The sequence below is a fragment of the Aegilops tauschii genome, chromosome 6 (assembly GCF_002575655.3).
Source record: "Aegilops tauschii subsp. strangulata cultivar AL8/78 chromosome 6, Aet v6.0, whole genome shotgun sequence".
NCBI lineage: Eukaryota > Viridiplantae > Streptophyta > Magnoliopsida > Poales > Poaceae > Aegilops > Aegilops tauschii.
In genome coordinates this window covers 436,826,167-436,851,456 of record NC_053040.3, presented here as the reverse complement: position 1 = coordinate 436,851,456, position 25,290 = coordinate 436,826,167, and the positions used below count along the sequence as shown (strand labels likewise).

The 25,290-nt window shown below is 48.5% G+C and overlaps 2 protein-coding genes and 1 pseudogene across 2 annotated transcripts; 1 reads left to right on the top strand and 2 right to left on the bottom strand.

Annotated features, from left to right (window-relative positions):
• Positions 1-596: 596 nt before the first annotated feature.
• On the bottom strand, positions 597-4,771 carry LOC109747422 (uncharacterized). The gene is made up of 7 exons (XM_020306482.4): positions 4,326-4,771; positions 4,133-4,230; positions 3,881-4,022; positions 2,896-2,991; positions 2,549-2,668; positions 2,139-2,401; positions 597-1,024 (listed from the first exon to the last, which is right to left on the bottom strand). The coding sequence occupies exons 1-7, from the start codon at positions 4,483-4,485 to the stop codon at positions 914-916; spliced, it is 990 nt and encodes a 329-aa protein (XP_020162071.1). The 5' UTR covers positions 4,486-4,771; the 3' UTR covers positions 597-913.
• Positions 4,772-5,523: 752 nt separating this feature from the next.
• On the bottom strand, positions 5,524-10,697 carry LOC109747420 (methionine aminopeptidase 1D, chloroplastic/mitochondrial). The gene is made up of 10 exons (XM_020306481.2): positions 10,475-10,697; positions 10,302-10,371; positions 8,596-8,824; positions 8,135-8,296; positions 8,017-8,058; positions 7,569-7,640; positions 7,108-7,187; positions 6,408-6,505; positions 6,269-6,316; positions 5,524-6,023 (listed from the first exon to the last, which is right to left on the bottom strand). Exons 1-10 carry the CDS (start codon positions 10,575-10,577, stop codon positions 5,878-5,880), a joined length of 1,050 nt encoding a protein of 349 aa, XP_020162070.1. The 5' UTR covers positions 10,578-10,697; the 3' UTR covers positions 5,524-5,877.
• Positions 10,698-20,418: 9,721 nt separating this feature from the next.
• On the top strand, positions 20,419-25,114 carry LOC109747424 (phenylalanine--tRNA ligase alpha subunit, cytoplasmic-like; annotated as a pseudogene).
• Positions 25,115-25,290: the final 176 nt, after the last annotated feature.

Genomic DNA, 25,290 nt, shown 5'->3' with positions numbered 1-25,290 from the left:
CATGTAGCTCGGCCACCAAACGGCATTTCCGTAGTTGTTGTTGTTATAACATTCGTGGAAGTCGTGGCAAAGAAAAACAAAAATCAGCACTCCAAAATATTTTCAAAACTATTCCCTCAGTCCCATAATAGTAGCATTTTTGGAGCATTGATTTTTTTTTTTTGCCACAACTTCCACAAATGTCATTCTGTGTTGAAATTTGCAAGCATACAAAACATTTCTCAAAGTTTATCACAAAAAAATTCATAATTTTTTGAATGCTTTTACTTTTTTTTTTACTATTTATGAGGGAGCATTTGAGCTCGGGAGCAGATACTCCCCGTTCAAAAGAGTGCCCTTTTATTCGCCCAAAAAAGGCGATCAACTTGAGAAGGGAGAAACTCACTTACTGTTGAGGGGATTAGTTCTTCCATACTTCTCATGCGAAAGCAGAGGCCCTTTTCGGTTTCTGTATCATCAGCGTGTCATGAGAGGATAGCATGCACTTAAGTTTTATAAGGTTCACAATGTTAATATGCACTGCATCCAAGATTTCTCTTTTATAGCTTTCGTGTGTGTGACTCGCAACCCCATGTTCATATGTGACTGGCAATGCATTTTACATGAAAATAGCACAGGAGCTTGGTGATCAACTCGCTGATAACAGGAACACAGAAAACCAACTAGCAGAGTGGAAAAGTGGGCCGTGGCCGTGAGCTGAATCATCATTGGATTTAGTTCATCTACACCACGTCCCTTGGCCCCTGCACCTCAACAAGCCTGCCTCAAAGGAGCCCCTTTTGCTTTCATCAAATCGTCTAATCTAAGTTTTACATCATATACACCAAGGAAAACAAAACGGTGTCATGGCAAATGAAAGAATCGGTATATGAAGGTTTGTCAGTGCAAATCTCCCAGTCTCTGAACGAGCTGCTCACGCGCTGGTGACACCCGACATCCAGGGCACAACAACAGGGGCTCTCGGATGAGAATCTCTGTAGGACTCGGAATACTTGTCTTTGAAGTTCAGTTTAGGCTGGTCAGCCTGCAAAGCATCACAAGATAATTAGGCTGTGCGAAGAAGAACAATCAACAGCTCATGTCATCTTAAAAGAAAATAGAAGTTAACAATGTGGAGTACATCAGTTTAAATTAAATGAATGATTTGACTATATAACAAAGCCTCGTGCGTAGGTAAACATTGACAAAGAAAAACAGCGGTAGTGCATATCACAAAAGTATTTGCCCGGCAATGTAGCAAGTGCAGCAAGACTGAACCATACTCCAAACAATCATATGGTCACAAACCAGACTTGTGCAAGATAACAGCAAGAAATTACAACCAGTATAACATGAGGAGACAAATGGCTGTTACCAGAACTGAAGTTTCAACAGTTGTACAATGACAGTGGGTAAACACAAAGCAATCAGTATCAGCAACATGTAAAACAGGCAACGGTGCAACCATACACTAGCACCATTTATGGCATGGCATGTTTTGCTGTAGATAGATTTATATTCTTTATATATTTAGCCCATTAACAATGTACCACAAACTTGTCCAATGCATCATCCTAAATCATTACTGAGACTAGTTAAAAAGTTCAACACAACAAAGGGAGCTTGGCTAAAAATAAAATAAAACGCACTTGAAAGTGTACAGGCTTCAGTCAGCTGCAGGAGCACAGTTGACTACAATTTCAAGAATTATAGCGGATAACTAATGTTGCTGTTTAAACTATTAGGACAGGATTGTTGCATCACATGTAGAATAGTAACCCATGTATAAGCATGATCCATATTTTGTTTTTGTTATTCCAAATCACTAACTATAATTCATAAACATTGGTTTCTCTCCCCATTCCCGTACAGTAAGGACACATGTACACACATGACCTATGTTTTGTTTCCCCTATTAAAATGACTGACTACCATTCATAAACACCATTTTCTCCCTAATTCTATAATAAAGTGCTCCTAACTAAACAGCAAACTACCATTTCACATACAACATTCATTAAAATATCAGATGCAGGTCCATGAAGCAGGAAGAATCACATAATTCTAACACCGCTCCAAACAAGATATGGTTAATAATGCAAACATATAGGGTAATCGATTCAATGGTTAGACACAGACTCGCAAAAAGGCAGGCGTACCTGTTTCAACCAGCACTCCTGATGTTTATGCTCATATTTATCTGGTGAATAGCAACCAAACTCTGATGGGCAATATACCCATATATTGCACTTCAATTCACCTGGCTTGGCATTCCTAGCCTGGTCTAGACATGCTTGACAGCAATCAGCAGCAGATTCTTTGTGGTGCGTTAATCCCCATCTCACAGCAGCACCACCATAATCGGCATGTAGCTCAGTGTTGCATTGTGGATGCAAAGGTGGACCAGCTATTATTTCTTCTTCTGCAACAATTTATTTGAGACTCAATCTCTCTGAGAAATACGAAAGCTATTCTGTAACTATAATTCTAACACAATGGGTCAGACTTTGGCACCACAATGTGGAGCTTCATGAAACATAATTAACATAGGCAATGGTAGAGAAGCAACCTTCTGGTTCATTCTCAGGTTTGTCATCATGCTCGGTGTGTGGGACTTCTGGTGAAATCCAAAGACCAATATCCTCCAATAGCGCATGCCAGTTGAACTCCAGGGCTCGCTTTAACAATCCTGTAGATAAGGGTGAAACCAAACTATTACCGTTGAGAATTGTGAAACAAAAGAAAAAGAAAACGCTTAGAAGCACCCAATATGTACCAAATTATTATGAAGGAATTGGAATACATAGAAGTGAGTATATATTGTTTAACACTAAAGTTCACATGTACCAAATTATTATGAAGGAATCTGGACACATAGAAGTGAGTATATATTGTTTAACAGTAAAGCTCACATACGTGCTTCCTCACTGGAGAGGCCCAAATTTGATGAATTCCGAGTAGATGCACTTTTTGCATCTTTTAGCGTCTCAACACGCCATGATTCCAGAGCTTCTGTCAAATGTTTGGAATAGAAACATAAGCACTTCAATTTATCACTAATCAAGACAACAAATAATCCATGAACTCTATTTCTAACAGATGTAAAATAAATCCAGATTTTATATGCAGCAAAAGCAAGTAACAAACAGTAAAAACATGTATTCAGTTTTAGCGTTAATTTATAACGTCACACAGAACATAAATGGAACAAAATAATGGCAACTCCAGACAGCTGATACCATCAAGGAGACACAGACACACACAAATGGAATATACCCTTTTTTCTACTAAACAGGTCAATCAATATGCAGCACTTGCTCATCAAATTATCGCAGCTGGCATCACTGCTAGGTTGATACACCAATTGGCCAGTCACACACACAAAGGCAAAATATATGACAAGTCGACTAAAAAGAGGGAATCATCTCATGTGGTTGTCATATGTTCAGTTGTTTCAGTCAGGAGGGTTGCTTGTCCTGATCACAGATAGAATGTCATAAACTTGTAGTATTCAAATCCCGCAACTCCATGCCTATGTAAGACTATAACAGTGAAAAAAATCAACTACAACAGAAGTTCACACTTGCAAGAAAGCACTTAGCAATGCAAGAGATATCTGACAAACTAGTCGAAATAAATAGTACTAGTAGATATCCTCCAGACAAGCTATTCAGCCCTCACTGAACTCGTCAAACGGCATGCTGACAGAAATAGCCAGCGTGTGTCAAAGCTGTCGACTAACAACCGGACAAGATAAACATACAAGTCCAAGTTATGCACACATATTATGGAATATTACAGTCAGATTCAAATTACTGGAGGAAAATCAGGAGCTCACTTGATTCTACACAAAACAGTACTACACTACTATTGCTAATTCAAAACCAGTATGCAAATATACCTCGTTGCTGGATGGCAGTGCCGTTATCCCCTAGGCCGTTCAGCCGCCCCACGAGCTCATACGATACCCTCAGCTTCAGCTCGAGAGGCAGCTCCTTCCGCCTTTTCTCCTCCCGTGCGAAAACCTTCCGCAGCTTCTTCACCTTCAGCACCCAAAAATCCCCAGGGATTAGATCACAAAGCCATAATAACAAGTTTCACTAATCAACTATAAACACCATCGAATTCTGCAATAGGCTTTCAAGAGCGGTACCGCCTGGACGAGCTCGACGGGCTCGGCCTCGCGGCGAATCCGGATCGACTCCTCCACCCTCCTAATCTGCTCCTCCGTGTACTGCACCACCTCAACACCTGAAAAACAAATCGAAAAAATAACAGAGTCAGATCGCGGATACTGCCAGAGTCGTCGTGGGCACGACGATGGGCCGCGAGAGCGGGCGCCTCACGTTTGGGCGCGGGGGCGAAGGAGGTGAGGGAGCGGAGCACGAGCAGCGCGGCGACGAGGTTGGCGATGCAGACGGCCACGGTGATGCGCCGGTACGAGAACCACCCCGCCGCAGCCGCGCGGCCGCCGAACGACGCCGCCCGCGCTATGCCCCTCGCCATGTCGCCGCCGTCTCCTCCGCCGCCATCCCTACCGCCGACGGCGCGGCATTGCGCTCCGCCGCGGCCGCCCCCGATTCGCGAGCTCCCCGCCTCCTCGATCTCGCCGGCGGCCGCAGGAGCACGCGCCGCGCGGGCCGGCACGCCGCGCTACAGCCCCGCCCCCGGCGCTCGGGGTGCTATGGTGCTGGAAGCTTCTGGAATCCCGGCCGGGCAGGGCAGGAGCCTCTCTCCGCGTTCGCTTGGGCCTTCCCGTTTCCGCAAATGGAAGTTGGGGAGGGACTCGAGGGGGGTGGAGAGATAGCATGGAGGGTGGAGGCGTGAAGGTGGTAGTGCGGGATTTTCCTCCTCTCTGGCGCGTGGGCCCCGGCACGTGGCAGCGCCGTTGGGCCCAGTTGGCAGTGAAGGAACTGCCGACAACGCGTAGGTTAGGGTAAAAAGGTCGAACGGTTGTGGCAGATTTGTTGTGGTCGGTGAGATTACAGCGGATCGATGGAGCTGCGTGGAGGATTTCCATTGGGCGCCGTAATTCTTCCAATTTTTAGCAGAACACGCATAGTGTGGCAAAAATGCCAGAATGGTTTGCTCTGATTGCAAGCAACTCTGATTCTAATCACAGACAGAATAGAGTAATTACAGACAGAACAGAGCAGAACAAATAGTAAAACAGTTCCTATGAATACATATTTGTCTTTCTTTTACGCCATGTGTGTATAATGTTATGAAATTTGTACATACATACTCCCTCCGTCCCATAATATAAGAGTGTTTTTTATACTAGTGTAGTGTCAAAAATGTTCTTATATTATGGGACGGAGGGAATAGTATACATGTGTATGTATGTTTGTGAAAAAATCAAAAAAAAAATCAGTGTGTAGAAAATGATATTTCGAAACCGAGCTCCATGGAGCTCAGCCTCCCGCAAAAAAAAATTGTCTGGACCTTCATAGAAATACATAGCACGCATTGGAGAGCGACAGCAGAAAAGTTTTGATTGATGAAGCAGCATCAGGCTGATAATCAATCGGGGAGAAGTATCAATAAAGCAAAGCAGATCTTCATTTCTTTCTGCCAACAAATGCGGCAAGACATGGCTTTCATCAACCGCAGAACCAACCAACTCAATCAGAATCCAGGCAGTCAGTCAGAATTCAGGCCTACCCGCAACAACCAAGGGGGCTGATCTGATCTGCAAGCTCACCCTATAATCCCAACAACGATGCAAAACTTTGTATATAATCTATGCATCAACCTACTGATGTATCAAGAAAAAAAAGTGTAGTTTTGCACTTGGAGTTTGATTGGACCATGTGTAGTCCCAGAAAAAAAATGCAGGTTCTGCCGTCCCTGCCATCCAGCCTTTCACTCATTGACCTCTTTGTTCTCCGGCCGGGCTTAACACTGCGTCAGTATTTCCACGCCGTCTTCAGTGATCAGTAGCGTGTGCTCAAACTGCGCTGACAGGCTCCCGTCCTCCGTCACCGCAGTCCAGTCGTCGGACCATATGGTCGAGTTTGTGCTCCCTATGGTTAGCATCGGCTCTGAATCGACACACAAACAGGCAGGCGAATCTGTTAGTGTTCATATACTTCTTATGAAGGCTAGTGAGCCTTATAAATTAATATAAGGACACTTGACTGAAGCTATGTCTACAAGGAACACAGTTCCGATTTATGAAGTAATCAAAGCTAATGTGCACAAGCATGCAGATTCTTTAATCCCTAGCTGATTATTGATACAAGGACACACCATGTGCACAGACTGTAGCGACAGTGGAGAAATGTACCTATGGTAAATGTTTGGTTCAAAATCATGCGGCCCTTTTCATTATTGCCTGTAAATTCAAGAGACGTTAGTCCATGGCAGCACATATATATATCTACACTGAAGTAGAGCAAATGCAATGGTTTTCATGTCAAACTCACGGAAATGAAGCACTGCAGGCTCAGCATGAAACACTTTGCCTACCCCATGGCCCACAAATTGTTGAACTACACCATACTTGAATTTGTCTGCATGATCCCTTCAAAGTTTGAAATCTTCAGTAAGATGGTGCGTTTGAAGAAATGACGACGATATCCAGTAAGCACAATATATAATAATTACAGGTCTACAGAAGGAATAAGCTTTCGATTTAATTATGTCCAACAAACTCAACCAGTACTCAGTCTACCTCTATCAGTGTGTCACTGTATCGGATACTGCCACAAAATATCCAAATTCTAACAAGCCAAGTTCAGTGCAACACAAGCTAACATGGCAAGGAAAGTATGTTTAGGCCCAGTTCTTCTGGCTGCAGCTTGTGCAGAAACAGCTTCTCCAGAGCTGCCCAGAGAAACTGCGGTGGGAATATAAGCTCTAGAGAAACCAAAATAGTTTGTTTCAAGGACACAATTAGTTATTGCTTTTCAAAAAAAAAAGAATCCATTCTTATGTCCACTGTAATCAAAGTCCAAGAAAATGGGTACTATCAATATGTGCTAGATGCAAAAGAACCAAACAGCACCGATTTCTGACTTTTGCCGCAGAAAGTTTCTGAAATATAGAATCCCCTGGTCACAGAATCAACATATTGCGAAACAGTGATGAGAAAAATACAAGTGTGCAAGCCTCCCATTTACTTACTGTATGGTTCTACCAATGCGGTTGATCTCCACCCCAGGAGCACAGATTGATATAGCCTTGTCAAGAGATTCTTTTGTTACCTGGTTGGGAAAAAGAACATTCATAAAACTTTGAAACAAAATAATGCATAAAGAACCTTTAGCTTCTCTAAGAAAAACTTATGTGATCTTATTGCTATCTGACTGAAAATAATTACATCTCTAACATGCAAACAAATTATGTCCAGATTGCATTGGTACTTATTCCCCATTGTATAGCTATATACAACTGCTTAAAGATGGAAGAGAGGACAGACATATACCTGTGAAAGTACAAGAGCCAAAAAACAAGAAAAAAAATGGAAGAGAGTACAGGCATATCGCTAATGCCAGCAAACAGCTGGAGTTCCTGCCTTCATAGACTAATGCATATCTAGAGACAGAGTATTAGACCGAATATTCTTATGAGAGAATTGAGATAACCTGAACTAACTTCTTAGCTTCATCATCAACATCACCACAGAGAAATGTAGCAGATGTATCACCATGGTAACCCTGGAATCAAATATGCATAGACCACAAAAAGGGAATGGGTCAATTTAGATACCAACTATAGCTTCAGAGTTTATATTTAAAAAACTACAATACTCCATATATATATAAAAACAGATGGAATTAAAGTAATATATCAACTGAATCTGCGCCCAACGTAGATTTTGCATTCTCTCATATAGAAAAAGGAATGTTGGATGTTTGTTCACAACAAGCAAGAAACCACTAGAACGAAATATCCTCTAGAAAATCATCACAAAGGATATCTACCACAAATAAGCACTTCAGTTTCTTTCTTTACTTGTACTTTGTCTGTGAGGGAAGCACAGCGACTTAACAATAGTCAGTTCAGGAGATGTATAGACTATCTTTGGCTTACATTGAGATAGACAGTAACATCGATGTTGATGATATCGCCATCCTGTCCAAAGAAAGATTAAATGTAAGTTGATTGGTATGTATTCAAAGTAATTATCTCCAGATGCTGGATAGCTTACCTCAAGTGGACGAGAATCCGGTATCCCATGACAGATGCATTCATTCACTGAAGTGCAAACACTCTTCGGGAATCCACAATAACCAAGAGGTGACGGGTATGCACCGTTATCTATTATCATTTGGTGCACCGCTTTATCTATCTCATCAGTTGTGATGCCTGGCTGTAAATAAGAACCGATCAATTTTTGACACTCGAGTCTTAGACCACCCGAGTCTATGGGCTAATTTTCAGAAATGCAGTACTTTATGAGGAGGGACTTCTACTTCACAAACTACTTAAAAGGTGTCTAAAATGTGTATCAGATGTGTCCTGCCTTAACCTTTACCAGAGGATCCATTTGCCCGCTGTGCTCTTTTCTCTTAACAAAGTATTGGATGAATGGAATGAGATTTCCGTTGTGAATGTAACGTTCCACAACTAAAAAGAATATTCAGGTACCGGTGCCAATAACAACATTACATTTACAAGTGTTCCAGCAAACTTCAAAACTTGCGCGGCAAGCTTTCCAGAAGCTCTCATGCATTCGATCCCTTTTTCATCATGTATTTCAGGTCCATCATTCATCTGAGGTCTTTGACGAGAATTGACATAAGGAGGCCGCTGTATATGACTGGGAACAGTTAGACGAGGAGACACTTTCCCAGGTCGTAGGCGCCTAGGGTTACTTTCCAGTGAGTCATCCCGACTTCTGTAGAAGTCCAAAAAAAGCGTAACTGTGAATCTACATGTATGCTCCATACAACAGTAAATGTACCAGAGATCTACAAACAATGGACACAATTTAAAGGCAGAGACCAATTCAACCGTACTCTCCACACACTATAAGTAATATATGTAACAGGCACAGCATAAAGTATGCCTTGATTTTCACCATACAAACATATACGAGCAACACAGAGTATACAGTACAGACAGGCACAATCCATATTTCACAAGATCAGTAAACTCAGGGAACTTTGTACCCGTTTATCTAACGATACTTCGAATATTGTTTATCTAACTCTGACACAAGCATTATCTCACTTCTTAGCACATCTCCTTGAAATTAAAGCACCACAGTAATGTTTTCAGAAAGAAAATATTCAGTCAGATCATATCACCAGAACAAGAATTTATTACTACTGTTGACAACAGAAGTAGTTCCCTGTCGGGCCTTGTGTTCCAAAATGGCAGCATGAACAATTTAGTTCACCCTCTCGAGTTTTTGTTGCAAGGGGACATTATGTGCAACTTTCTAAGATGATCAAAATGCATGATGCATCTTAAAACATCTTCGTGAGTATGAAGATATGACCAATTTCCATGGATTGGCACAAGCCGCACGACATCCCTGATGGGTACTCACACATACAAAACAGTACATGTAAGGAGAGGCACCTATGTGGCTATGCGCCAGGTGCCTGAAAAAGGAGGCACCTATGCACCAGGTGCCTGAAAAAACTTTTGCTTTCGGTCGATTTTTTAGGCCCCTCCAGCCCCAACCCAAACCAGTCAAGGTTCTTCCTCTGCTCTGGCCACGACGCCTCGGCGAGCCCCATCGTCCCCACCTCCAGCGAGGTCCTGGTAAAGCCCTCGCCAGCGACCCCGGCTCAATCTCGGGCGCTTCTAATCTTTCTCGGGGGAGGGGGGGGGGGGGGTCAAACCCCTGCCTCCGGTCGGCTCTAACTCGTTGCTGCACTGCTCTCTTTCATCGAAAACCGACTGATTCGATATTTCTTTTAAGTTGGCCAATGAATAGCAACTGCATATATGTAAATGTTGTATTGAACCACTACCATCCAAACCTTAACGAAGCTACCAATGCAGGGTATAATCCCCTGAAATCAACAAGCAATAAACGTATCTCCCTATGTGGTCAAGGTCAATGCACCAAGTTGTGGATTCGGGCTGCTATGTACTGGATAAAGGCAATCAATAAACTGGCATTTCAGCTTCAGCTTCAGTTTAGAGCGGTTGGTATAAAAGATGGGAAATACATGTGTTCCTCCAAGATAGGCAAAATCAGGCCATTATGAATCACTACAAAGGTGTGTTTATCGTAACCCTACGCATACCAGGTTGCAGATGACCACTCTATCCGCCCAAAAAATAACAGCTCGCAGGTAATCTAGTGTTGTCGTCACTATCCGACAGGCAGGGCAGGGAATGGCGACCGGGGAGCTCACCTCCTGTTGAAGAGGGCGTCCACCAGGCTGGAGAGCGTTCTCGTGGCCTGGCACGTCACCCGCCTGTGCCCTGCAAGAGGAGACCCGAGCCGTCTTCTCAGCGAATGTTTCCCCCGGAGGAGCTGACGCGACAAGCGTTTGAGCCGAAGCGCGAATGGGGGAGGGGCGCATACCTCTGCCTGGGGCGGCGGTGCGGAGGAGCGGCCTGGCGGAGAGGGCGGCGAGGCGGTCGCCGAGGAGGGCGCAGAGCAGGCGCGGCGACGGCGGGCTCGCCATGGGCACTGCGCCGCACGCGCGAGCGGGATATGGGAGCGGACGAAAGCGAGAGCTGTGGTCGAGACGGATCCGGTCCAGACTTGGATCATAGATCCGGTAAACCGCCGTCTCGCAAATTTTGTTTACCGTAACGAACCGGCTGAATAAATCTCGTAAACATTGCCGGAGTTCTTACTTAATTTGAAACTACTAGTTCACGTCATGTTAAACATCATCAGAGTTGCGCAAACATAGTTCATACAAGCAAATTAAATATAGTTCCCTACATACCACGTCACTTGCTAGATATATATAGTACAAACTTAAGAGCATCTTTAATAGATAGTCCATATGTAAAAATAGCTAACTTTTGAAGATTCGAGAGCAGAAAGTGCAGCTCCAACAGACGGTTCATATGTAAAAAAATTGGACCACTGCCTCTCGGTGATGTAGAATTCAACACCCCGCGGTGCAAATTTACATCACGAGATACAATTGAGTAAAACCGCGGCCGCCCGCGAAACGACCAACCGCCAGTTCCTTAGCCTTCCCGCCCGCGACCCGCCCGTCTGCCGCCGCCATGGTCGAAGCCGGCGACCCCGCCGCCTTCACCGCCGCCCCGCAGCCGGTGGGCTGACCCACGTCGCCGCCTCCGCCGCCGCGTCCATGCCACCGCCCTTCGCCCGCCGCCTCGGCCAAGCACCATCGCGCCGGCGGTTCCTACGAAGGCGACGAAGACACGAGGCGGAGGCAAACGGCCGGCGAATCGCGCCCGGAACTCGGCCGAAAGTGCGGCTCGGCCAGCCAAAATCTCGAAGGCAGCCGTGGCGGCTCGGGCCACCGACTCGCAGCCACGGCCGGCGGCGTCCTCCAGCAGCCAAGGAGTCGTTCCTCCACCTTCGTCGCCACCACCGCCGACCGTACAGTGGCTGAACAGCAGCCGCGCGGCCGGTTTACATCTTCGTTTTGGACCATCTGTTGGAGTTGCTCTCTTTTTTACATCTTCGTTTTGGACCATCTGTTGGAGTTGAGCCTTTTTCGGAGATGTAAAAAACACTTTTTGGTGCTCCAAATTTGGACCATCACCGGTTTGGACCGCCAAAGTATACATCATCTATTGGAGATGCTCTAAACTTAAACTAGACTAGATCTAAAACTTAAACATAAACTATACTAGATGGATCACCGGAGTTCTACTCGTCTTCATCCTCGCCATCATCGGAGCCAGAGTCGGACTTGTCGTGCCGAGGTGGTGCTCCACGAGGGAGTTGCAGAGCACGTACGCGAGGTCGTACTCCTCCCGAAGCGTCGGCACCCGCGCCGCTGCGACTTCGTCCCCGGCGGCGGCCACCTCCTTCGCCTCGAACCAGGCGTGCTCGGCCGCTCGGCGGCATTGCTGCGCCGGATCAAAGATGTGGTGAAGACGGTCGAAGTTTGTCCATGCCCGTGCACAGGCGCTGCAGGACCGTGCGCCGTGGCAGCACGCCTGCTCCTTGCGCCATTCCTCCACCGAAGGGCAGAGGGAGGAGTGCTACCTCTTAAGCACTGCGTTGGTTTTCCCTTGAAGAGAAAAGGGTGATGCAGTAAAGTAGCGTAAGTATTTCCCTCAGTTTTTGAGAACCAATGTATCAATCCAGTAGGAGACCACGCTCAAGTCCCACGCACCTACACAAACAAATAAGAACCTTGCAACCAACGCGATAAAGGGTTGTCAATCCCTTCACGGCCACTTGCAAAAGTGAGATCTGATAGAGATGATAAGATAATATTTTTGGTATTTTTATGGTAAAGACTAAAAGTAAAGAAAGCAAAATAAACGGTAATAGAAATAACTTGTTGACAGGAGATTAATATGATGGAAAATAGACCCGGGGGCCATAGGTTTCACTAGTGGCTTCTCTCAAGATAGCATAAGTATTACGGTGGGTAATCAAATTACTGTCAAGCAATTGATAGAATTGAGCATAGTTATGAGAATATCTAGGTATGATCATGTATATAGGCATCACGTCCGTGACAAGTAGACCGACTCCTGCCTGCATCTACTACTATTACTCCACACATCGACCGCTATCCAGCATGCATCTAGAGTATTAAGTTCATAAGAACGGAGTAACGCTTTAAGCAAGATGACATGATGTAGAGGGATAAACTCATGCAATATGATATAAACCCCATCTTTTTATCCTCGATGGCAACAATACAATACGTGTCGTTTCCCCTTCTGTCACTGGGATCCAGCACCGCAAGATTGAACCCAAAGCTAAGCACTTCTCCCATTGCAAGAAAGATCAATCTAGTAGGCCAAACCAAACTGATAATTCGAAGAGACTTGCAAAGATAACCAATCATACATAAAAGAATTCAGAGGAGATTCAAATATTGTTCATAGATAATCTTGATCATAAACCCACAATTCATCGGATCTCGACAAACACACCGCAAAAGAAGATTACATCGAATAGATCTCCAAGAGAATCGAGGAGAACTTTGTATTGAGATCCAAAGAGAGAGAAGAAGCCATCTAGCTAATAACTATGGACCCGAAGGTCTGAGGTAAACTACTCACACATCATCGGAGAGGCTATGGTGTTGATGTAGAAGCCCTCCGTGATCGATGCCCCCTCCGGCGGAGCGCCAGAAAAGGCCCCAAGATGGGATCTCATGGGTACAAAAGGTTGCGGCGGTGGAAATAGGGTTTTTGCTCCGTATCTGATGTTTTCGGGGTACGTAGGTATATATAGGAGGAAGAAGTAGGTCGGTGGAGCTACGAGGGGCCCACGAGGGTGGAGGCGCGCCCCCTGCCTCGTGGCCTCCTTGTTGATTGCTTGATGTCCACTCCAAGTCCTCTGGATCACGTTTGTTCCGAAAATCACGTAAGATTTCATTCCGTTTGGACTCCGTTTGGTATTCATTTCCTTCGAAACACTGAAATAGGTAAAAAAAAACAGCAATTTGGGTTGGGCCTCCGGTTAATAGGCTAGTGCCAAAAATAATATAAAAGTGTATAATAAAGCCCATTAAATGTTCAAAACAGAATATATAATAGCATGGAACAATAAAAAATTATAGATATGTTGGAGACGTATCAAGGAGCTCCAGGCCTCCTTCTCGTGGCCGCGCTTGCGAGGAGGCCCGCCGCCTTGGCCATCAAGTCCCCCTCGGCCACCCCGACCCGCACCCGCCGCCGACATCTCTGCTCGCTTTCTGTGAAAAAACTCGCCGCAAAACGCTGCCGGATCTTGGTCGATTTATCACTGGAGTAGAAAAAAAGCGGCAGAGAGGGATGGAGAAAAAGGCGGACGGATACACTAAAGAGCCCCGGCACAGGCATATATAGCAGATTGGAGGGCGGTTTACGGGTTGGGCCGTTTTAGCGAACCTGTTTGGGCCATCATTTTCGCCCGTCCCGTAAAACCGCCTGAAAAACGACACCCCCCCCCCCCCCCCCCCCCGCCGCTTTTACGAGATCTGGTAGAAATGCTCTTATTGGATGAGGCCCAATGGACCATCATTTTTTCTTCTAGGGGAGCGGGGCGAGGTAACCCATGTAAGGACGGCCCGCGTATTTACGACTGCGACATGGCCGGCATGGGGTGCCTCTGGTGACAGTCAGGGCCTGTTTTGTTCATGTCCTCAGCTTCGTGCCTGGTAAAATCTGATGCCTGGTGTTGGACCGAGAAAAAGAAGATTTTTTGCCTAGCCAGACATGTGTGCACACATGATATTTGGTTGAGGACCTGGCCTGAGACAAATAATTAAACAACAAAAAAATAGATTTGAAGGCTGATTTGACAGAAAGTGAAGCACGCAAGTAATACTAATGAGCCTAAAATTGCATTTGTCTGGAACCCAGGCGTCCGCTACCGTCGGCCCGGACCAGGCTAAGCAATCTGCCTGGGAGCTAGCCAGGCTAATCTAGCTGCAACGAGCTTCAGGCCAGGCACGTGTCCGTGAATCCAGGTAGCCAACCAAACAATGTCAACGCACATCTTAGGGATGTCTCAGGCCAGGCAAATTTGTCCCTGGATTGCGAGCGTGTTTGGTTTGTGTCCACAGTGCAACATGCCTAGCCTGGACCTTCCCTGAAATGTGCCTGGTACTTGTTTGGACTGATAACCTGAGAGACAAAGCGGGTGCCTGGCCTGGCCATGCCAGAGGGGTGGTTAGCCTGGCTGAGTTGAAGAAAAAGTAATATTTTAATCCAGGCATCATAGTTAGCCGGACCCAGACGTCCCTTTCCTTGCGCCTGGGCATGCCACAGTGGTTGCCTGGCAGTAATCAGAGGCTCTAGTTGTACTGTCTAATGTTAAAATATTCTTTAAATACATGTGTGACATCAGCATGCCATGGACATGAACCAAACAACATGCGCCAGGCAAGCCTGGCCAGGCATAAAACTTCCGTCGTCTCAGGCTCCCCCTAGGCTCCTCGTTTTCCCAGGCACAACATCCAGGCCTTTAAGAGCATCTCCAGCCGCGCCCCCAACAGGCCCTTCCCAAGCGGTTTTTGCCGCGTCGGCGTCGAAAAAACGGCCCAGTCGCCCCTTCAGAAGCCCGTTTTCGCCGGCTCGGGACGAATCTGGTGCCGGCGGACCCAGGCAGAACCCGGCGCCCTGGGGGGCGCCTGGGGCGCCGGCACAAGCGAAAAGGCGCGCGTGGGTCCGCCCTGTCGGCGAGTCGAGCGCCTCTTCCCGCCGTTTCTCCCCGCTTTTCCCCCAGTTCCCTTCCATTTTCTCCTTTTCTCCCGCCATTCTCTCTCCCGCTCGCCTCCCAGCCGGCCGCCATGGCACCGAAGAAGTACGTCATCCCCCGCGCCGCGGCAACCGCGACCGCCTCCGTCGCCCAGCCGAAGCAGAGGAAGCCGAGGGCGCCGCCGTCCAAGCCGCTGGGCATGACAAACGCCGATTGGAGGGTAGAAGTACAGCGACGGGAGGCCGTCACCGCCGACCGGCGGAACAGGGCCCTCGCCAAGAAGGCCCGTGACAACGCGGCACGCGCGGCTGTGGGTGCCGCTGCCGCTTCCGCGGACCAGGCCGAGGCGGCACGCGCGGTGATGATGAATCCCCCCGGCAACCACACGCCGTACGCGCCCTGGGGCCAGCAAGGTGTCGGGTCTCCGACGCCGCAGCCATGGGGATCGCCGGGCTACACCGACGGGGACGTGCACGGTGGGTTCAACCCAAATGTCACGTTCCCCCATGGACACCCGGCCCAGCGCATGCCCTCGCCCGCCTTCACCGGCGTGTAGTACCCTCCATACAACTACTCGCCGCCCGCGTACGCGTCCTCCCCGACGCCCCTTCTCCGCCGTTGCGCACTGCCCTTCTCGCACCTCGGCGACGCCGACGAGACCGAGACCGACATGGACGACATCATCAAGTGGGCGTCCAAGGAGGAGGAATGCCTCGCCGAGGCATGGAAAGTCGTCTGCCTCGACCCGACCACCGGCGCGAACCAGAGCATCGACACGTACTGGGCGCGCATCAAGGCCGAGTTCGATGAGCGCAAGCTCGTCGACCCCTACTTCAAAGGCGTCTACATGCAGCGCGGGTCGAAGGCGATGGCGAACCATTGGGGGTGCATACAGGGGGCGTGCAACAAATGACATGGTGTCGTCGAGGAGGTGGCCGCTCGCCCGGAGAGCGGCGCCAGCATTGAGGATCAGGTATGCCACGCCGGTCTCTTGTCTCTCTTCGCCGTGTGCGCCCGCCAACTGTTTGTTCGTCCCCGCGCAGTTGCTGCGCATGTTCGGCCTGTATAGGCAGAGCAACAACGACGCCGAGTTCAAGTACCTCCACGTTTACAAGCGCATTGACAAGTGCGACAGGTGGGCGGAAGTCCGGCGCACCCTCAAGAAGGCCAAGGAGACATACAAGCCGGACGCGCCGGCTCCGGGCGCGTCAGAAGGGCGGCCGGACGACAACAAAGGTGCCAAGAAGGGGAAACACGCCGACGCGGCCATCGCTCGCGTGCAGGAATCCATCCAGCACTACCTCGCCGACGCACAGGCCCGGGCCGTCCTTCGTGAAGAGAAGACCGAGGCGCGGTGGTCGGCGTTGATGTCGACAAGCGCCGTCAAGCTCGACCTACTCCGGACCAACGTCGCCGCGAAGAAGAGGAACACCGACCTGGCTTTCCTGCTGGGCGGGGCGGATATGCTCTAGAGCACCGACGAGGCGGTCAAGGCGTGGTACAGGGCGCATGTCGGCCTCATCCTGGACCAGCTTCCCTCGACGATGCCGCCCACGCCCACGCCCACGACGACGCCGCCCACGCCCACGCGCACGCCGACGCCGCCAACAAGCCCGACCGATGATGCCGCCGAGACTGCCCGCAACGCAGAAGCCACGCCGCCAAGCACAGAGACCCCGTCAAGCCCGCGCACGCCGACTCCGCCGACGCCGGAGGCCGACCTCGCCGTCTGATGCGCGTTTCTGTTCTGATTTTTGTACGCCGAACTTTTCATCGATCGCCGATCACCGCTTGATCGCCGGATTGTGGCGTTTATTTTTGGGCGCGGGAATGAACTATGTTTGAATTTGCCAAGGCTGGGGCGCCTGGGGCCGTGGCTGGGAGCTAGGCCGCCCCCAGGGGCCGAACTAGCGCCGGCTCGCCCCCAGGGCGCAGTTTTTCGGCGCCCTGGGGGGCCGAACGGCTGGAGATGCTCTAACCAAACAGGCCATGCAACCAAACTGACCCCAATGTCGGAGGTGACTTGACCCGCGCGAGGACGGCATACTTGTTCATGGTCGTGCTGTGCACAACAGTGTTGCCAGCAGAGCGGCACTGTCGGCCCTCGCGTCGGTGTCGCTGCATGCCGGGGGTGAGTCGGAGCTGTCCCGGACGACGGCGCGAGGACGTCGTGGCATGCATTGGTGCATAGCGGCATGTCCGGTACAACAAGCGCCACCACGGTCCTGCGTCGATGCCGATGGATGCCGGGAGTGAGTCGGAGCTGACCCGGACGACGGCGCGAGGACGTCGTGGCATGCATTGGTGCATAGCGGCATGTCCGGTACAACAAGCGCCACCACCGTCCTGCGTCGATGCCGCTGGATGCCGGGAGTGAGTCAGAGCTGACCCGGACGACGGCGCGAGGACGTCGTGGCATGCATTGGTGCATAGCGGCATGTCCGGTACAACAAGCGCCACCACGGTCTTGCGTCGATGCTAGAGGTGAGAGCCTCTATAGCCACATATGATAAATATGGTCCCTCAAACGCCCGTACAAAGACATGCGGGCACGCCTCAAATTTCACTTGTTGCATTCGGACATCTCATACTCGACTCTTATCTCCATACAAAGACATGCAAAAGGGAGTAGAACATACGTACTACGTCGATCCTAGCTACTCCTCGTCGGAGATCACGACGATCTCCGTGCCCGGCTCCGGCAGCATGGGCGACAACTGCAGCTCCGGCTCCTCCGGCTGCTCCGCTCCGGCCTCCTCCGCTTCTATCTCCGCGTCGAATTCGGCGAAGAGCGCGTTGGACTCCGCCTGCTCCTGCCGGAGAAACGCCCAGTTGGTCTCCACATAGGCCTCATCCTGGATGGACTCCAGGACCGCCTGATGGTCGGCCATCTCGTCGGACTGGGCGACGGCAAACTTCGCCTCCGCCTGCTCCATGTTGAAGGCCGACACCTGCTGGTCTGACTCCTCCACCTCCATCGGAGCCATCTCCTCCTCCTCCTCTTCCCCCGACTGCGCCTCCTCCTTCTCCGGCTCCGGCGAGTCCGAAGGCAGCCCGACAGCGATGCGGGCGGCGCGCGCGGCTTGCCTCGCGCCGGATCTCCTTCTGGATCTCGTAGGGGCGCTCCGGCGTCAGCATGGCGTAGTAGGTGATCTTGCTCCGGACCATGGCGGAGTGCCGGAGCGTGGGCGGAGCGTCCGACCGTGGGCAGAGCGCCGTAGCGGGATAGGGAGGACTTGGATGGGCTCGGATTGGCGGCGCAGAGAGGGGGGGAGGTGGATGGGTTATGGTTGTGGGACACCGGCCGGCTTAAATAGGCGGATTTGGTCTTGGGCGGCGAGCCAGAGCGGCGCCACGCGGCGTTCACACCATGGCGACGGACGCGGCGTCTGTCGACCGTCGGGTTTCCGGGCGTTTTCGCGTGGGACCCCGTCGTCAGACCGACGTGGCGGGCGTGCCCATATCCGTCCCATATTTAGGCTGGATACGAGGGTGCCGGTCAGTCCGGACGTTTGAGGCTCGTTTAAGGAGCTCGTTTGAGTAAAAAAATGACCGGACAATGAACAAACGACCTGTTTAAGCGTATGAGACGGGTTTAAGAGGTCTGATTGTAGATGCTCTGAGTTCGGCCGACCAGAAAGGAGGACGCTGCTGCATGCATGGCGGCCGTGGTTCGGCGGCGAAAGGAGATGCCCGGAGCTGAGAGCCGACGGTGCGCAGCTCACTGGCCAGCAGTAGCACTGCCTGCCTCGAGCGGCCACTGAAGTGGACAGAAGAAAATACACACAAACCCATCCAATACAAAGATTGAAAAAAGTACGGGCACTTGGTATTTTCTTTGCTGGAAAAAAGACGCGGGGGAGAAGATTTAATCTGATCGTTGGATGGAGAATGGACGCAGGGGAGCACGGGGGGAGCATTAGGCAAGCCCCGTCCAGACTTGCCTGCCAAGTCGAACCACGCCAGTATAAAACCGAACCGAAGCCAGCGAGCCGGAGAGCGCGATGGAGAGGCGGATCCAGGCGAGCTGCTGCAAAGTGGTGGAGGTTGGTGGTGCGCGGGCGCTGATGGTGGCGGCGGCTCGAGCTCAGCCATGGAGGCGGCGGCGCCGAGGAGGCCCAACCAGGAAGGAGATCCTGCGGGCAGCGGGCGGCCGGCTGCCTCCTCGTGAGGGGCTTGCGGTGGTGCTCTCGGAGGCGCGAGCGCTGGATTGTGGATGGAGGTGCGGGCCGGATCTGAATCGTCTCAGATTCGATCTGGGTCTTTGGTGCTGTCTCCATCGCCTGGCAGTCCCTGGTGCGGGTGAAGGCCGACGTGGTGGAGTAGGCCCTTGCACGGCGTGGTAGAATGCGGCGGCTCCTCGTCGGGATTGTTGGTGGCGTGTTCTCTCGGCAGTGCTGGTGTTGGAGGATCACGACTGTGCAGCTTCGTCGGCAATTTGCTGCAGTGACGGCGGTGCGAGGATTCATGGACAGTGCCTCCCCAAACCTTAAGGCGTGGAGATGAGTGACATTACGGATGAAAATCCTGTCCGGTTCTGGTCGGGCCGGCGGCGATGGCACCTGCGGGTGTTGTTCCCCTCCCTGGAGGCGTCGCTGAGTGTGTCGCCATTTTCCTTGTCTTCTTGGTGTTGGCCGTTGTCTCCGGGCGAAAGCCTTGATTTGGTGTGGAATCGGCACGATGGCGACGTCTTCGATGTCGTCTCTCTGTTGGGAGCATTGTGCCAGGAGACATGGTTTGGAGGTCCTATGTTGCGCTCCACCGGTGTTCGCCGCTGCCCTAGTTCGTTCTTCTCCGGCGCAATGTACGGTCGTTGGTGGTGAATCCAAGACGGTGCCTTTCTCATATCGGATCGAGTCCTGCCATCCTCTTGCCACCTCCTTTAGGCATCAAGGGGGGATGGCGCGTTGACGAGGGAAGCTTGGCGAGAGTTGCTGTTCTTCGGAGGTGATTGACGTCGGTCGAGACGCGGCGAGGTTTTCAAATTAGGGTAGGGCCTTCTGCGTTGTAGTTGTGTTGTCGTTGCTAGCTGTCCTTAGACTAGCCGGTTGTGGAGTGGGTGCTACGCTCGTTGTTCGCAGCGAGTGGTAGTCGTTTTGTACTTGCAATTCTCTTCTTTTATAAAGCTATGGTACGCAATTTGCGTATTAAAAAAACCGAATCGAAGCTGGCGAGACCAGAGCAGACCCGACCCGACCAAACCCAAACCCCAAACCCCCGTGTTCGCCACCTCTATTCCCGGAACCCCATCGCCGTCGGCCATGGCGGCGACGCAGCCGTCGGCGGACGTGGAGGGCGCGCTCCTCGCCCACCTCAACGCCAACGGCGAGATCCCCGACTCGCGCGCCCTCGCCTCCTATCAAGAGACTCCGCGCCTTCCACATCATCGAGAGCACGGTACGGCATGGCGTCGTCCCTGCCTTCCCCGAGTTGTTCCGCCGAGACCTGACGAGCCGTGCTTGCTTTCCTGCCCGCAGGACATCACCAGGGAGGCGTGGGTGCTCACCGACGAGGCCAAGGGCTACGCCGCCGGGGGCTCCCGCGAGGTGCATCTCGTCGCGGCCATCCCGCCCGAGGGTGCCTCCAGGGCCGCGCTCAAGGTGAATTCCCTCTCTGTGCCCTTTAGGAGGTGCTCGATTCGAGCCGATAGTTTCGGTTCCGGGGTTCTCTGACGCTCAGAGTGCTGCATTGTAGGAGGAATTCGGGGACGTCGTCTTCGATATTGCACGGAAGGCTGCAGCCAAGAACAAGTGGATTAGATTTGAGAGAGGGATCGTGCTGAGAACGGTATAGAGCTGAGCTCGTTTCGTCTCTTCTCTTTGTTGTCGTCGGAGAGATATAGAGCTCAGTTCAGTGTGTATTTGTATTGAAAACTTGCCTGGCATGTTCTCAACTCGCCAATGTCTGGGTTGTAGATGCAGAAAACAATTGCCTCATCATCATAGTTCAACTATTTCAATGTGCAATAGTTACATCCATGTTCACTGAAGGTCTCTGGGCGTGCGTGCGTGCCTTTATCTGTCTTGAGCTTTGGCATGACATTGTGTAATTTCTTCTCGTTTTATTCAGGTCGAGGATACCACGGATGAGATGCAAGAGCTGCTTAAAAGAGTGGAGAATGGGGAGGTTTGTGTTGCTTATTGCTTGTTGTTCCTCCTATATTTTGCATTACCATTTGGAGCCATTTACTGGATTGTGTGATGGCATGGCACAATTACAGGATGAGGTGCAAGAGCAGCTTAAAAGACTGGAGAAAGGGAAGGTTGGTGTTGCTTATTGCTTGTTGTTCCTCCTATATTTTGCATTTCCACTTGGAACCATTTACTGGATTGTGTGGCATGGCACAATTATTTATTAGGTACAATATCAAATAGTTCTTTACCCCTTCTTAAGAAAAAAGGTCTTTCATGTAGGTTGTTCCTGATCTAATAAAGGAGTTGAAGAGAAGAAAGCTTGTAACAAAAGAGTAAGTATCTGTTTTGAAGATATCTCTTTTACAGTTTCAATAAATGCTAGCCAAGTACAGTATCAAATAGTCGATTATCCCCAACTTTTACACCTGCTTCGCTGTTTTTCAGAAAAGTTATTTGGTATTCACTGAAGAAGGGACCTGAATTTGTTGTAAAGAGAAAAACGTTGGCTACCGATGTGACACGAGAACATCTCAAGAGGTAATTTGATGTCACTTCTCAAGCTAATTTCCAAAATTGAGCAGTAAACTATAATGTACCATGAGCAATTGAAAACTACATAGAAGACTCCTCATTGCTTTTTCTCTTGTACATAGTCCAGCTGTACTTATCCTATCTGTCAAAGGCTACATTAAACTTATTGTCATGTTAAAATCGGCTTTTAAGATCAATTTTGTATGTACCTATTAATGGATAACAGTAACAGACTTCTGATATATTTTCCTTTTAAATGGTTTTTCTTTCCTAAAGTGGCGACTGGAAGGATCTGGAATTTAAAGATTATAACTATGAAGCTCAAGGGCAACCTATTGCGATAGGATACAGTCAACCCTTGTTGGAGGTACTTCAAATCTTTATGGTGTTCCGTTTTTTCATACAGCTTTATCTGATAAACCAGATAAATCATAACTGTTATTTCGTGGATTTTCTTCAGGTCCGTGAAGCAATCCAGAACATTTTTCTTGAGATGGGGTAAATAAAAATATTTTGTTCATGATATTTGCAGTTCAAGGCAATATTCAGAAAATGGATTAATTCATTTTATCACTTGATGTAACAGGTTCAGTGAGATGCCTACAAACATGTTTGTAGAGAGCAGGTAAAATACAATATAAGACAAGATATTGTTTTTTTTCTGTTCTCATACCTGTTTGTTGTCAATTTCTTGTACTGGTAGATCTTCTCTACAAACTTGGAAGTTATTTTAGGTTTTAGGATTGATAGATTGGTGACAACACCGTGTTATGAGTATATGACAAGGCAATGTAGTGTATAGCATATCATAGTTTCCTAGATAAAGATCCATATATTGTAAAAAAGAAGAAGATAAAGATCCATATGTATGGCTGTCTTTCCTTTGGTAGCTTCTGGAATTTCGATGCACTGTTCCAGCCACAACAGCATCCTGCTCGTGATTCGCACGATACATTTTTCCTCAAAGGTAAAGGTTTGTAACTTATGTTCAGCCAACAGTTGGATTTAAACATATTTAATCAATCAACTTTTTTGCAGCCCCTGCTACAACAACACAATTACCTGATGACTATCTTGAGAAAGTGAAGCAAGTCCATCAATCTGGTGGTTATGGCTCCAAAGGGTATGTTGTGGTGTCTTTGCTGCAGTTTAGCCAAAGAGTTCTTAATTTGAGGTTGCTGTCTGCAGATATGGTTATGATTGGAAGCGAGACGAGGCGGAGAAAAACCTGCTTCGTACTCACACAACTGCAGTTTCCGCAAGGATGCTATACAAGCTAGCACAGGAGGTATAGCAATTAAGTGATGCTTATTTTATGTCTGTAATTCCATTGTAGTTATATTGTCTTAGTTTGACTAAATTAGTGTAGGCGATATCAGTTGTTTTTTCTGTTCTGTTGAATGGTTCGCGAGGTCTGTTTTTCTTGACAAACCACCATGGTTGTTCAGGAACATTTTGCTCCTAACTCCTAAGAGATACTATTCTATTGATCGTGTTTTCTGGAATGAAGCTGTGGACCGAACTCATCTTGCAGAATTCCACCAGATAGAAGGTAACCATTCTCTTGTTTCTTTCCTATGGGGTGTTCAATTGATTGATATTTAGTTCATCTTGGGTGTCACACACACATAACCCTTTTAACAAGGAAGCTACTTCCAATGCTTCTGATTTCAGGTCTTATTTGTGACTATGGTTTGACGCTTGGTGTTCTGATAGGTGTACTGGAGGATTTCTTCTCCAGGCTAGGTGCTAAACCAAAGCCATCAACTTTATTATACTCCCCCCGTTCCTAGATATTTGTCTTTTTAGAGATTTTTAGAGATTTCAAATGAACTACCACATACGGATGTATATAGACATATTTTAGAGTGTAGATTCACTCATTTTCCTCCGTATATAGTAACTTGTTGAAATCTCTAGAAAGACAAATATTTATGAACGGAGGGAGTAATATTTATGGATGCATGGTGATTTAATAATGCCACCTCTCCTTTTCTGGCTCTTAGGCATGTCAAAGCTGCGCTTCAAACCTGCCTACAATCCATACACTGAACCAAGCATGGAGATTTTCGGGTCAGAACAACTTTGATCGCTATTGTTTTCAAGGTTATTGTGATCCCATGAATCATCGTTATGTTTTTTTTTCCAGCTACCATGAAGATCTGAAGAAATGGGTGGAAATAGGCAACTCGGGCATGTTCAGACCTGAAATGTTACTTCCCATGGGACTGCCAGAGGGTGTTAATGTTATCGCATGGGGTCTTTCACTTGAAAGGTAAAACTGGCACAGTTTCTATACGAATGATTCCTTTATGTGCATCTCTATGTTAAATTGGGGTCTTTTTCACTTGAAAGGTAAAACCGGCACAGTTTCCATCAGTCGTGGAGACGAGCCTAGTAATAACAACCCTTGCAATTCATTCTTATGAAGTATAGAAAATCATCATAGGGCATCACAACTCAAGATAGCTTAGCCCTAGGCTTTACCCAATGCTAGCTCCGGCCCTGGTTTCCATATGAATGATCCCTTTATGTGCATCTATACATGTTAAACTGAAGTTTTTTTTCTAAAATAATTAAATAAATCACCTTCGCAATCCTTGTTTTGCAACTAATGTATCGGATAGAAGTGCAAGAGAAATCTTTGCTTTATCTGTCGAATTGCAGGAGATGTGTGCTGACCACATTTTGGTGCTGAATGCAGGCCAACAATGATTCTGCGTAACATTGACAACATACGGAAGCTCTTTGGGCCAAAGGTATTGTGCTTATTAACTTTGTCTTATACCACGAGCCTATGCAATATTAATTATGATCTTTACAGGTCGACTTCAAAGTGATTAAGGACTGGCCGATTTGCCGCGTGGGGATCAGCTGTAGTGAGCCGGATGGGACTTTAGCTGGAGGTAACATGACTGACATGCCATGTTTGAGTTGATGAGCTGCTGGATGCGAATGGTGTTTCCTTGTGGTTGTTATACCTTTGAAGATCAGTACTTGTGCATTTAACAGAGGGAGTGCAGAAACGCAACATATGTTGTACTCCTAGCTCTGAATTGCAACTTTGAGGTGTTCATGTCCGATACTACTGATGCTTGTGTTCCCTTTAACAAAGGGCAGCGCACACAACCCTCTACGGAAACGCATACACACGGTTGGAAAAGAAAGCAATCAAGGGCTTCAGGCATAAATTTCCTAATATTATCTCCCATGTCATTTTGAAGCCTGTCCTGTCTATTTCCAACCACGCCCAACTGTGCAGACTACTATAGAACATCATTGCAAGTTGGAGCGGGCTCTCCGGCATTTTATTCATTCAGCGGTAACCTGTCTGAGCTCAAGCTGACCAGGGATTACTATAGAACATCAGAGTAG